General features: G+C 47.1%; 1 protein-coding gene across 3 annotated transcripts; it reads left to right on the forward strand.

Moving 5' to 3' along the window:
• The first annotated feature begins 8,787 nt into the window (after window positions 1-8,787).
• Window positions 8,788-13,527, forward strand: LOC146347768 (uncharacterized). Of its 3 annotated transcripts, none has more exons than XM_084851296.1 (2): window positions 8,788-8,896; window positions 10,461-13,521. In XM_084851296.1, the coding sequence occupies exon 2, from the start codon at window positions 10,776-10,778 to the stop codon at window positions 11,919-11,921; it is 1,146 nt and encodes a 381-aa protein (XP_084707422.1). In that variant the 5' UTR covers window positions 8,788-8,896; window positions 10,461-10,775; the 3' UTR covers window positions 11,922-13,521. The 3 variants fall into 3 exon arrangements, with proteins under 3 accessions (XP_084707422.1, XP_084707420.1, XP_084707421.1); XM_084851294.1 differs by lacking the exon at window positions 8,788-8,896 and adding an exon at window positions 9,011-9,138 and having other exon boundaries at window positions 10,666-13,527; XM_084851295.1 differs by lacking the exon at window positions 8,788-8,896 and adding an exon at window positions 9,011-9,138.
• Window positions 13,528-13,834: the final 307 nt, after the last annotated feature.

Raw genomic sequence — 13,834 nt, forward strand, 5'->3', positions numbered from 1 at the left:
CAGTCCCTCTGGCATCCCCTGGCAAGCAGCTTGCTGGTTGTTGCATGCCATCCCTCTTTCTCATCATCTTGACCTGTAGGGCTGTGCAGAGGTTCTGCACAGTGGTCCCTGTTTGTTATAATAATTATGAACATCCCAGTTTCCTAGCAGCACAGAGTTAACTCCTTCCTCTCTAATTTCTCCGTCTGCAAATACTGATATCAGTAGGGAAATGATATATTTGGACCCCTGTTGAGCAAAACAATTGGACCCTAAGTGGAAATACTCAAAAGAAAATAGGAAACTGCCTTATACTGAGTCAGACCATGGGTCCACGTAGCCCGGTATTGTCAGCACTGACTGGCAGCGGCTCCCCAGGGTTTCAAGCAGGGTTTTTTTCCAGCCCTACCTGGAGATCCCGGGGATCAAATGTGGGACCTTCTGCATGCCACGTGTGCAGTGAGCACTGCCCCACCCAAAATATATTAGGTTGCTGGGCAGTCAATTAACTGTTTTTCCTCATTGTGTTATACTGCCTGAAACATGCCCAAAACTACAGAAGGAGTAGAAAGGGCCATGTGGTTGCTTCATTCATATGCTACCCTCAGCCACATGGGATATATGCACACACCACTATTCACATCACCCATTCATCCATCTCTCTATCTCTGTCTCTCTCCCCTTTTCTTTCACTCCCCCTTTCCACTTTTTACTCCCCCTTTCTCCCCCTCCCAGCTGTCTCCCCTCCGCCGCCCCCCCCATAAGGCTGTGAAAAAAAAAGCTTCCATTGGCACCCAGAGATGCTTTTTGAAACCTAATTGCTGCAGCAGGGGTTATTTGAGGAGCGGTGGGAGGCAGCACAGCCCACAGGGAAGGGATGGTTAATTCTTTCCTCTCCAGCTACGGCCCCAAATACCACCCCGTGCAACAATTAAGCTAAAAAAAAAAATCAACTGGCACAAATCAAAGGCTTTTTAAAAGCCTAACTGTGCAGGGGTGGGGGGCACTGAGGGGATGCCGCAGTCAGATGAGGAGGCCATGCGGGCAGCTTCCAACCTGCAGGCTAGTGGTTGCCCACCCCTATACCTCCCTAAGCCCTATACCTCCCTAACCCATTTCATTCCATCTGAGGGAAAACAGTAGCAATCCTGCTTCTTTGTCCACAAACACCATGTGCTGCAGAAGCTAAAGGGCACGTTCCATCCACCAAGGGAGAAAGCAAGTTCCTCTAATCTGAAGCTGCAGTAGCATCCCTTAGCTTGAACCAGGAGCCATTTCACCATCAAACCTGCCCCCCTAGCGTTTTCACCTTGTATTGGCTTGGTCCTGCTCCTGCCTTCTACTTGCAGTTGGCATTCACTGTGCTATATTGTCTCCATCACCCTCACACTGTCTGACCTGCCAATCATGTATTGTGGCCTGCCAGGTCTTTGCCAGTCACGGTCCCCCCCCCCCCCCGCTCCAATCCCAGGACATTTATTAAGCCCCTAAAGCACCACATGATGGGTTGGTGGGCTGCATTTGGCTTAGTGGGTCGCAAGCTGTGCACACCTGTCCTAGCTGACACATAAAAGTGCCCCCTCCACACCCACCTCCTGATGAATAAGACAAGTAGTAATGGGCGTTGTTAATTGTGATGTTAATATATCGTTTGATAAACTGAAGGATGATTTTTCACTAGATATTTTTTGCATGGGAGAAAAAATGAAAGTGGCATCTGGGTTTATGCAAAAATAGGAAGCGTTAAAGGGCACTACGATACCAGCCAATGCATATTATTGCACAGATCGTTTATTTTTAAAAGTTTTATTATTTATGACTCAGTTTTGATGTCATATGTTTTCAAGCCAAGCTATGCAGCCTGCCAAAACTCATCCACTGCATTTTTAAAATAAGAGTAAATGACGCCACTGTACAGGAAAGGCCAAACTGGACGTTCAGCAAGTGAGCTGAACAAAATCATCTGCTGTGAACCAGCTGGACTTTGCTGTGCTAGAACAGGGATGTGCAGAAGGTAGATCTCCAGATGTTTGGGACTTATTTATTATTTTATTTATTTATTTATTGCATTTATATCCCTCCTTTTTTCCTTTTGCAAGGAACCCAAGGCAGCTTACATTCTCTTCCTCTCAATTTTATCCTCACAACAACAACCCTGTGAGGTGGGTTGGGCTGAGAGTCTGTGACTGGCCCAAAGTCACCCAGCAATCTTCCATGGCCATCTCCCGGCTCCCAGTCCAGCACTCTCACCACTACACCACGCTGACTTCAACTCCCAGAAGCCCGTCAGCATGGCCAATGGTCAGGAATGCTGGGAGCTGAAGTCCAAAACAGCTGGAGATCTACTTTCTGCCCACCCCTGTTCTAGAACACAAATAGACTTGCCATCCACCTGAGATAGTTGCTTGAGATTATGGATCTGGGATTCTGTTAAAGGGCTACAGAGTAGCTGATGTACAGATCTGACCCATCAAGCACAAACTACCAGAAAATATTGCTATGTGCACCATTGAAGTGAATAGGAGCTCTGTAGGTGCACCTAATTTCTTGTTATTTTATATTGTATATATAAAAAAAATATTCAGGAGCTGTCCTACTTTTCCCTCCTTGTCCTTCTCTCATCTGCATCTTTATTGCCAGTAGCAATGACAACACATCTGTGAATTCAGCATCCACAACAGCAACACCTTAGCTTACTGTTTTCTCATGATATGTCTTAAAAGTGTATTAGCCTTCTTGTTACTTGACTTGCAAAATTTACCAAGATGTTATTTGTATTTCATAATGTGTAATTCATGGTTTTTAAAGTGTATTTGCCTTCTACACAGCTACTTTACTTTCCTCTGTTTCATTCTTTCTTTGTCCTCTTCACCGAGGCTGGAGTTTATCCCAATGGTTCAGTATACAATGGTAACATGTGGAATTTTATGTCGAATTTGGCATCCATGTCAGGCATTTGGGGGCACAGAATTTATTTTTCCTTGTCATAGCATTTGGGCATTTGCAGAAGCCTCTGATTACTACACCAGCTGAAATGGCACCAGTTGTGCAAGTTATAAAAAAATGTCAAGGAAAAAGAAGTATCAGCTGATGCTCAGTTCACCAACAGATATTTCAAGCGTAATAGTAGAATCAGGCTGTCATTCACCTGAACTCAAAGTGTCCTGCCTACACAGGTTTGTGGACCTATTTGGCACCATGTGCATGTCAAGAAATCTGTAGCTTTCTGACTTCATTCCCCATGCGCAGGTTGGCCTCTTGCAGCAGCAGAGCAGCTAGATTCAACACGTGAACAACATGCACGGAGGTGTGCAGAACACCAAGAGATTTTCAAGGCAAAAGTTCAGCACATCAGCAACTATCTCCATAGCAACGGGAGAAGGTACAAGAACTCACTGCAGCTCTCGAAACTGAGGATAGAATCATACAGCCTTGCTCAGCATAGCCCCGCTGCCTGTTGTATTTGTGTGGTTTCTAGACTCTTAGCCAGTAGGGTAATAGGAAACCTGCCCTGGGCACTATCTGGATAGGGGTTAAGAGCTGACTTCAGAGATCATGTAATATACTGCTAGCTTTTACATAAGTTAACATCACGTCAGCAGGCCAGATACCAGCTTTCTCAGGGGCTTAGTGAGGGCAGCAAGCTAGGCAGACCGGTACCGTTGCAGCTTGTTAATTGGCCCTGCACCTGCAGCCTAACACAGCAAGGTACATCCAGCCAATGACTACTGCCAGCGGAGGAACAGAAAACTGGAGACATGTGATATCGGACAGCCACTGCTGCTGGTGAATGTTTCTGTGCAACAGCAGTCGAGCAGGAGCAATCAAGCTGAGGGCAGCAACCACTTGGAATTACAGCAGCAGCACTAGAAGAGGTCCACAGCCACTCTTAAATCACCCTGGCACCTACCTGTTCTCAGAGAGAGAGGGTGCACACTTGGGAGCCTACCTGGGGCACAGAAATGACTAGTTACAGCAGCAAACCGAATCCTAGTGTGCCTGCTCTCTCTCAACCTTAGAGCGCCTGCCAAAACTTTCTTACTGCCTCAGGTGTCATTTAAATAAAATAGCCCTGAAATATTAGCAGCCATATATTTAGAATGTCTCTTCCTTCCCACATTTTGGGTCAGAGAAACTTAAGAACACAAGAAGAGCCCTGCTGCATCGGAACAAGGTCCATCTAGTCCAGCATTCTGTTCACACAGTGGCCAACCAGCTGCCCACGGGAAATCCACAAGCAGGACAGGAGTGCCACAGCTCCCTCCTGCTTGTGTTCCCCAGCAACTGGTGTACATAGGCATACTGCCTCTGGTGCTGGAGGTAGCACACAGCCATCAGCACTGCTAGCCATTGATAGCCTTCTCCTCCAGGAGCCTTCTGGGGGTATCTGCCATCTTTGGTGGGCGGGGCAAGCTGGCCCAGCACAACAGGCAGTATAGCAAGCTGACTAGGGCAGACCTCCCCAACCTGGTGCCCTCTAAATGTGTTGAGCTACAACTCCCAGCATCCCCAGCCAGCATCCCAAGGCTCTTGTGTTGATTACTATAGTATTTTGCTTACCATTCTTCATGAACATCAGCTTAATAGAGCAATCCTAGACATGTCTATCCCCTTCATGGATCACTGCCTTGTTGTGGCGAAGGGGCTTGCGTAACTCAGTGAAGCCATAAGCTATGCCGTGCAGGGCCACCCAAGACGGACAGGTCATGGCAGAGAGTTCTGACAAAATGTGGTCCACTGGAGAAGGAAATGGCAACCCACTCCAGTATTCTGGCCAAGAAAACCCCATGGAACGTATCACAAGGCTAAAAGAGATGACGCCGGAAGATGAGCCCCTCAGGTCGGAAGGTGTCCAATATACTACTGGGGAAGAGCAGAGGGTATTTCCAAGTAGTGCCAGAAAGAGTGAAGCAGCTGGGCCAAAGCCGAAAGGACACTCAGCTGTGGATGTGTCTGGTGGTGAAAAGAAAATCCGATGCTGTAAAGAACAATATTGTTTAGGAACCTGGAATGTTAGATCAATGATTCAAGGTAAGCTGGAGGTGGTCAAACATGAGCTGGCAAGATTGAACATCGACATCTTGGGAATCAGCGAACTAAAATGGACAGGAATGGGCGAATTTAATTCAGGTGACCATCATATCTACTATTGTGGGCAAGAATCCCTTAGAAGAAATGGAGTAGCACTCATAGTCAACAAAAAGGTGGGAAAAGCAGTACTGGGGTACAATCTCAAAAATGATAGAATGATCTCAGTACGAATCCAAGGCAAACCATTCAACATCACAGTAATTCAAGTCTATGCCCCAACCACTGAGGCCGAAGAAGCTGAGGTTGATCGGTTCTATGAAGGCCTACAACACCTTCTAGAACTAACACCAAAAAAAGATGTCCTCTTCATCATAGGGGACTGGAATGCTAAAGTAGGAAGTCAAGAAATCACCGGGATAACAGGCAGGCATGGCCTTGGTGTACAAAATGAATTAGGACAAAAGCTAATAGAGTTTTGCCAAGAGAACACGCTGATCATAGCAAACACTCTTATCCAACAGCACAAGAGACAACTCTACACATGGACATCACCAGATGGTCAATATCGAAATCAGATTGATTATGTACTTTGCAGCCAAAGATGGAGACGCTCCATACAGTCAGTCAAAACAAGACCTGGAGCTGACTGTGGCTCAGATCATGAGCTGCTTCTTGCAAAATTTCGGCTGAAACTGAAGAACGTAGGGAAAACCACTAAACCGTTCAGGTATGACCTAAATCATATCCCTGATGAATATACAGTGGAGGTGAGGAATAGATTTCAAGGATTAGACCTGATAGACAGAGTGCCTGAGGAGCTATGGACGGAGGTCCATAACAATGTTCAGGAGGCAGCAACGAAATCCATCCCAAAGAAAAAGAAATGCAAGAAAGCCAAGTGGCTGTCTGATGAGGCTTTACAAGTAGCTGAGGAAAGAAGGGAAGCAAAAAGCAAGGGAGAAAGGGGAAGATATATCCAACTGAATGCAGAGTTCCAGAGAATAGCAAGGAGAGACAAGAAGGCCTTCTTAAATGAACAATGCAAGGAAATCGAGGAAAACAACAGAATGGGAAAGACTAGAGATCTCTTCAAGAAAATTGGAGACCTCAAGGGAACGTTTTGTGCAAAGACGGGCATGATAAAGGACAAAGAAGGCAGGGACCTCACAGAAGCAGATGAGATTAAGAAGAGGAGGAAAGAATACACAGAAGAACTATACAGGAAAGATCTTAATGTCCTTGATAGCCATGATAGTAATGTCCTTGATAGCCATGATAGTGCGGTCACTGAACTTGAGCCGGACATCCTCGAGAGTGAAGTCAAGTGGGCCTTAGGAAGCATTAGTAACAACAAAGCTAGTGGAGATGACAGTATTCCAGCTGAGCTATTTAAGATCCTAAAAGATGATGCTGTTAAAGTGCTGCATTCAATATGCCAACAAATTTGGAACACTCAACAATGGCCGCAAGACTGGAAAAGGTCAGTTTACATTCCAATTCCAAAGAAGGGCAACGCCAAAGAGTGTTCAAACTACTGCACAATTGCGCTCATTTCACATGCCAGCAAGGTGATGCTCAAAATCCTACAAGCTAGGCTTCAGCAGTATACGAACCGAGAACTACCGGAAGTACAAGCGGGGTTTCGAAGAGGCAGAGGAACTAGAGATCAAATCGCCAACATTCGCTGGATCATGGAGAAAGCAAGAGAATTCCAGAAAAACGTCTATTTCTGCTTCATTGACTATGCTAAAGCCTTTGATTGTGTGGATCACAACAAACTGTGGCAAATTCTTAAAGTGATGGGAGTACCAGACCACCTTACCTGTCTCCTGAGAAACCTGTACGAGGCTCAAGAAGCAACAGTAAGAACCGGACATGGAACAACCGAGTGGTTCAAAATTGGGAAAGGAGTACGACAAGGCTGCATATTGTCACCCTGCTTATTTAACTTATATGCAGAGTACATCATGAGAAATGCCGGGTTGGACGAATCAGAGGTCGGAATTAAGATTGCTGGGAGAATTATCAACAACCTCCGATATGCAGACGATACCACCCTAATGGCAGAAAGTGAAGAGGATCTCAAGAGCCTCTTGTTGAGGGTGAAAGAGGAGAGTGCAAAAGCTGGTTTGAAACTCAACATTAAAAAAACAAAGATCATGGCATCTGGCCCTGTCACTTCCTGGCATATAGAAGGGGAAGAAATGGAAGCAGTGACAGATTTTACTTTCTTGGGCTCCAAGATCACCGCAGACGGTGACTGTAGCCATGAAATTAAAAGACGCTTGCTCCTTGGGAGGAAAGCTATGGCAAACCTAGACAGCATAGTAAGAAGCAGAGACATCACCTTGCCGACAAAGGTCCATCTAATCAAAGCTATGGTTTTCCCAGTAGTAATGTATGGCTGTGAGAGCTGGACTATAAGGAAGGCTGAGCGCCGAAGAATTGATGCTTTCGAACTGTGGTGCTGGAGAAGACTCTTACGAGTCCCCTGGACTGCAAGGAGGTCACATCAGTCCATCCTAAAGGAAATCAACCCTGAGTGCTCATTGGAAGGACAGATACTGAAGCTGAAGCTGAAATATTTTGGCCACCTAATGCGAAGAGAAAACTCTCTGGAAAAGCCCCTGATGCTGGGAAAGACTGAAGGCAAAAGGAGAAGGGGACGGCAGAGGATGAGATGGCTAGATAGCATCACCGATGCAATGAATATGAACCTGAGCACACTCTGGGAGAGTGCGCAGGACAGGAAGGCCTGGCGTGCTATGGTCCATGGGGTCACGAAGAGTCGGACACGACTGAACGACTGAACAACAACAAGACATGTCTATTCGGAAGGCCCACTGAGTTCAATGGGACTTACTCCCAGATTGCAACCTAAACCTGTTCTCTCCATTCTCAGCTCTTCTGCTCACTTAATTTTATTTTTTCACACTTTAATATCATTCTGTATTCATTCTCCTTTGTCATTCTGTTCATCAAATTAAATATTTTAAACTTCCACTCCCATACATTGTTTTCTGTGCATGTTTACACTGAATAAAGTCCCACTTCCAATGGGACTTACACCAGACTATTATTATTAGCATCCCATTCTTCTTCTGAGGAGCATAATAGACAGCATAACATGAGAATTGATTATCCTATTTTAAACTAACAGCAAGCCTGGGGCTTAGGTTAGGCTCAGAGATGGTGACTGGCCCAAGACCACAGTCAGCTTCTTGAGAGAGTAGGTACTTGTCTTGAACTCTCTACACCCGCCTTCCCCAACTTGGTGCCCTCCAGATATTTTAGGCTTCAATTCCCATCAGCCCAGGCCAGCATGGCTCATGGCCAGGAACGCTCGGAAGTGTAGTCTGAAACATCTGACGGGCACCAGGTTGGGGAAGGCTGCTCTGCACGTAATCCAGCACTCTGAACACTGCACCATTCTGCCAATCTCAACAAGACTTACTAGGCACAATGGAGTTTACTTTTAAGTAAACATGCATTGCAGTCGGGCTGCACAGCTGCGTCCGCACGCACACTGACTTGGAAGTAGGTGTTCTGCGAACCTTACTCCCGAGTAAACATACATGGGCTCAGGCTGCAAATGTCTACAGAATGCAGAAAAGGAGGAGGAGGCAGCTCAGTATTTTTCCGTAACAGACACAAATTCGCTTCTCCACGCACGTGGCACTGTTCTGCAGATCTCGAGAGGCGGCATGCGCCAAACTCCTAGTTTGCGCATCAGCTAGAATTGGGCCTCTAAAAACCGGGGCGGGGCTGCCGGTCGCCGCAGGCTGCTCGGCGAAGGGACGGAGGAGGAGCAGGATGTGGACGCCGACAGGCAGGACGTACACGGGGTCGAGGATTGGCGCTTGATTTTGTCAATCACACCGAAAAGGTTGGGAGAGAAAGCTGGTTTGTTACACACACACACACCCTTGCCTGCCAATGGTCGTAGCCAAGGGGGCGGCGGAGAGATAAGTCATAATTAATAACCGGGGGCGCGGCTTCCGTTGGCCAAGATGGGCAGCGAGCGCTCTGATTTCTGCGCAGATCTTGGGGAAAGAAAGTGCTAAGCAGAGCGGGATCCCTTCCCTTCCCGGGGAGGAAGCTGCAGCTGCGAACCCGAAAAAGAAGCTGGTAAATAATAACTTGGGCTGGTCCGTTTCCCACCCCGCCACCCCCAGCTGTTCTCCGCCCATCGATCGTTATGTATTAATCCTGTGCACCAAAGTGGAGCGGAGGGGGCGAGCCCCTGCCTGTCCTTCTTTGCAGAAAACACCGCGGATCAGGGGGTGAAATTCAGGCTCTTCAGCTCGCCCAGTTCCAAATCCATCCCTTCCTCCTCCTCCTCCTCCTCCTCCACCATCACCATCACCACCACCACCACCCCTCGCAGCCTTTCCTCTGTGTTGCAGTTGTTTGCGCCCCCACCCACCCATACCTAGGAGTGCCAGGTATTTAAGACCGGCCTGCTCAGGATGGGAGTAGCCAAGACTAGGATGGTGCAGAGGATGCTGCCGGGTGTTTGTTTATTAAGTTGTGATTTCCACCCTGCCATGCCTCTTCGATCTCTCTTGCTCTACCTGGGGGCCAAAACAGCCATGACTTTATGTGGCTGGCAGCTATGTCTTTTTAAAATTTACTCTAGAGTAGGTGCAGGGGCCCCAATCCGGATCATAAGAGACTCTGCCTGTACCCTCCCTTGCTAGGGGCCTGATCCGGATTGAGGCCCTGTTCCTACTCTAGAGTAAAAATGTGTGTGTGGAAGGAATGCACAGCTGCTAGATGCCCGTTTAAAGTAATGTCTGTTTTGGCCCTCAGAACTGATGACTGAGAAATGTGGGGCACTGCCATGTCCCACGGGGCTTCTCCACCCTGGCCCTTCCAGTTGCCCCATCTTTTTCCCACCTATGCCTTTCCCTTGCTTTGTGCAATTCACAACCAGGGCTTTGACTTTATAGAGATTCCATAAGAAGAAGAGCTTCTATAAAATGTGTCCTGGCAGGACTGGCATCACAGATCAGCAGTGATGGGCACCTGCTGAGGCGAACACTTTAGTAGGCGGCCCACTGCCAGTCCCCAGAGCCTCCTGTCCCTCCTCTGTGCTGTGGCCTGTTCATCTGCCTCCTTCAAGCAAGCAGTGCCAGGAGAAGGAGCAGTCACCTCCACATGGCTTACCCTCTCTAGGAGAGGCGGTGGTGCTGGTTAGGCCCAGCAGGACAGGCAAGCAGATGGGCAGCAGCAACAGCAGCAAGAACAAGATGGGAGTAGAACTGGCCCTGTTACTGCATCCCCATTTCAGCAGATGACACTGAACTCCCCTCTCTGCTCCCTTCCACTTGTTTAGCTAAGATGGAGCAATAAGTGTGCCTGCCCAGGCTGGAAGACAGATCGCAAACATCATGTAATGTTATTGACATTTTTTTAACAATGTTAATGTATGTTTCCCCCCTTTTCAGTATGGAATAATTAAAGAGGCGCTTCACAAAACCCTGTAAGCCTCATTGCTCATAGAAAGTTGCCTTCTGCCATGTCAGACCATTTGCCCATGACACACAGTTTGAATAAGAAGCTGTTGTCAGTCACTCTTCGTGCCCACAATGAGCCATGAGAAAGGAAGGCTTCCTCAGACTGCTTAAACAAAGCCCGCCTTGCCTTTTCTAGGTTCAGCTGTGATTGGAGCTCAAGGTGCAGAAAGCTACTTGTAAGAACATGAGTTGGTGGACCACCTCTGCGGTTTATCATATGTAAGCATTCCTGAAAGATGCTGAAAGATGGACGTGGAAGTGAACTGGGAGTCTGACAGTGACACCAGAGAAGATCATTCAGACGACTACTCCAACTGTATTTCTGAGTGGGGGGGTCGGAAAGCCGGCCTCCAGCCAGAAGTGGAGGAAGACTACTCTCTGCCTCCCAGCTCTGACTGCAGCCCCGATGGGCCTTCTGGAGAGCAGGAGCTCCCCGTGGAACTGCACTGTGAAGAAGAGGAAAGTCGCAGTATATGCTGTCAGTGGAGTGATTCAGCCACTGCTGGGGTCTTCATCACTTCCAGCACCAACTTCGACCTGCAGTGTGACGATGAGGACCTAGAGCTCCGTTCAACTGAGCATGCTAAAGGATCTCAAGGAAGGATAACGAAGGGTTGTGGTGACATCATCACCACTGACTCTTTGGATGAGGAGGACCTGGTGTCCGTGTCTGGGGACGTCTCGCCATACCGTTGCAAAGAATGTGGAGAAGCGTTCCACAGTCACAGTAGATTGCAGGAACACCAGGCGTACCACATGGCTGAATGCTCATACCGATGCCCCATCTGCAGCAAAGAGTTCTTCCATAAGGCCAACTTAAGAATGCACAAACTCATCCATGCAAGTGACAGGCCCTACAAGTGCCCAGAATGTGACAAAGGTTTCATTCATAAAGTTGACCTCTGGAGGCACCTACGGAATGTGCACAAAATAGAACATTCAAAAAGTCATGGGTCTTCGCTTACAGCATCATTAGTGCATCAGAACCAAAATAGTGGGGGGATCGCCTCCCAGGTGTGTCCAGAAGATCCAGGAACAGGACAGCCTAAAACTTATATATGCCCCACTTGCGGTAAGGCCTTCCGAACGCCCAACTTGCTGTCAAAACACAAAGTGATTCATCGGCAGGACAAGCCGTACAAATGTCAAGAGTGTGGAAAAGCCTTTGTCCAGCTGCTCAGACTGAAAAGGCACCAGAAAATTCATACTGGGGAACGCCCTTTCTATTGTGAAGAATGTGGCGGGACATTCACACGCCTGACATCACTGCATCGGCATCAGCGGATCCATACAGGAGAGAAACCCTACTCTTGTGCATCCTGTGCGCAGGACTTCACTGAGTCAGGCGCCTTGAGGAGGCATGAACGCATTCACCAAGTGCAAACATCATAGGGCCACTGCATACAGTACAGTTGTGGGTGGGGGTATACATCCAAGATGTTCTGCGTGTACACCTTCAAATGCAATGTATCAATGTGACCAACACATGTCTTGTACAGGTACGCTTGTCACAAGGGCATGATTGGTTGCAACTGCTTGAGCGTACACTTGGTGGCAAACCTGGGTTTGTCTCTGCGTCATGTATGAAATGGCACATAATCTCAAACGTTTATAGTTCTGAAACTTTTTTTCCTTTTCCTTTGTTCCACCACTGTTGTTTGTTTATATAATGCTAAATATATGCATTATCCTTTTTCGCCACGTTCGTGCTTGCAACAGCCCTGTGAGCTATGTTGTCCATAATTTCATGTGGGGGAAAACTTACATCTGACAGATGAGACTTAACCCAGCTCCAGTCCAAGATGTTTGGCTACTGCAAGCAACTACCCTGGGCAACCCAGGAGATGTTCCCTAGCATCCTCTGCAATGTTACAAGGGATTCTGGGGTGCCATATTGGATGTAACGCCCGTGATATCTAATAAATGGGACAATTAATAGTAGCCTAATTTTATTGTCATTGGTATTAGTTGTTGATGCCTTAGATAATGCAGCTCTGTATATTGACAAATGGAACGAACTCTGACTGGGAAGGCATGGGTATTGGATGTGTTGTCTGTACGAACTTCTCTTTCCTCTAGAATCATAGCATTTTAGAGTCAGAAGTAACTTTGGTGGTCACCTGGTCTAACCTGGTGAATGCAGGATGCAAGTTACAGCATCCCTGACAGATGGCTGTCCAGCCTCTACTTAAGTACCTTGAAGGAGAGCTGACCACCTTCCAAAGCCGCTTGTTCCACTATCAAACAGCTCTTCCTATTACTACATTTCTCCTGATGGCTAACCAAAATCTGCTTCCCTGAAATTTCCACCCTTCCATTCCAGTCCTGCCCTCTGGAGCAACAGAAAACAAGTCTGCTCCATCTTCTGCATGACATCCCTTTAGATATTTGAAGGCAGCTACCTGCAGGTTGTTATACTGAGTCAACTTCTGTTAGTTTAGGATAGTCATTCACAAACTGAGTGCCAGGGCATATTACTGTGCTGGGAGAGAACTTCAGGTGTGCCATAAGAAATAAAGGCTTCTATGAGCTCAATGCATCCACCCACAGAAGAGGCTGCCCACCACATCCCTGTGTGATTCCCTGCCCTTGCTCCTTTCCAATCAGTCTCTGCTGGGGGCAGGTGGCAAGAATAATTTTTTCTGCATGCAAAAGCCTGGAAGGTGGCTACTCTGAGGTGGGTAATTATTATATATGCTAGAAGTAAACTGTTTTGGGGGGTGGGGGTGGGATTGGACAAGTGAATTGGGCCTCTGTTGAATTCAGAAAATAAAAAGCATGTTTCGGCTGTCATGCTCAGGAAATGCTGGAAATACAAGGTTTTGAGCATTACAGAACTTCCATCAGGCAGAAATGGAAGGGCTGCAGATACTTGACCAGAATAAAGAACAAATGTTAGAAATACACATCTTTTTTCATGTCAGATTGCTGTAATAACTCATGTTTCCAAGTTCTCTTCTGATATTTTGTCAACATGCTAATAATGAGTATTAATTCCAATGCGTGTATTTTCAAGGTGTTTGTACAGGTTTCATTTTAGCATCTTGTATGATTGGCAGAGAGGGTTTACATATGCAGCAGAGAATAGCTGCCTTTCTGTTCTGCCTAAAGAAAAGTTCTAAGTGAAACTCGCATTCCCGATACGTGTCCTTCGGGGGGGCGGGGACGGTGTTGTGCTGTCTCTCAAAACCCTTTAAATCGGGAGGCTGTCTTCCGTCTTTGCAATCTACTGTGTGTGGGTTTTTTACCAGAATTCCTGTGATCCACCAACGTGCTTTAAATTTACCAAGCAAGGTTGCATACTT

The sequence above is a fragment of the Heloderma suspectum genome, chromosome 4 (genome assembly GCF_057233095.1).
Source record: "Heloderma suspectum isolate Gila_16-S chromosome 4, 16-S_ref, whole genome shotgun sequence".
NCBI lineage: Eukaryota > Metazoa > Chordata > Lepidosauria > Squamata > Helodermatidae > Heloderma > Heloderma suspectum.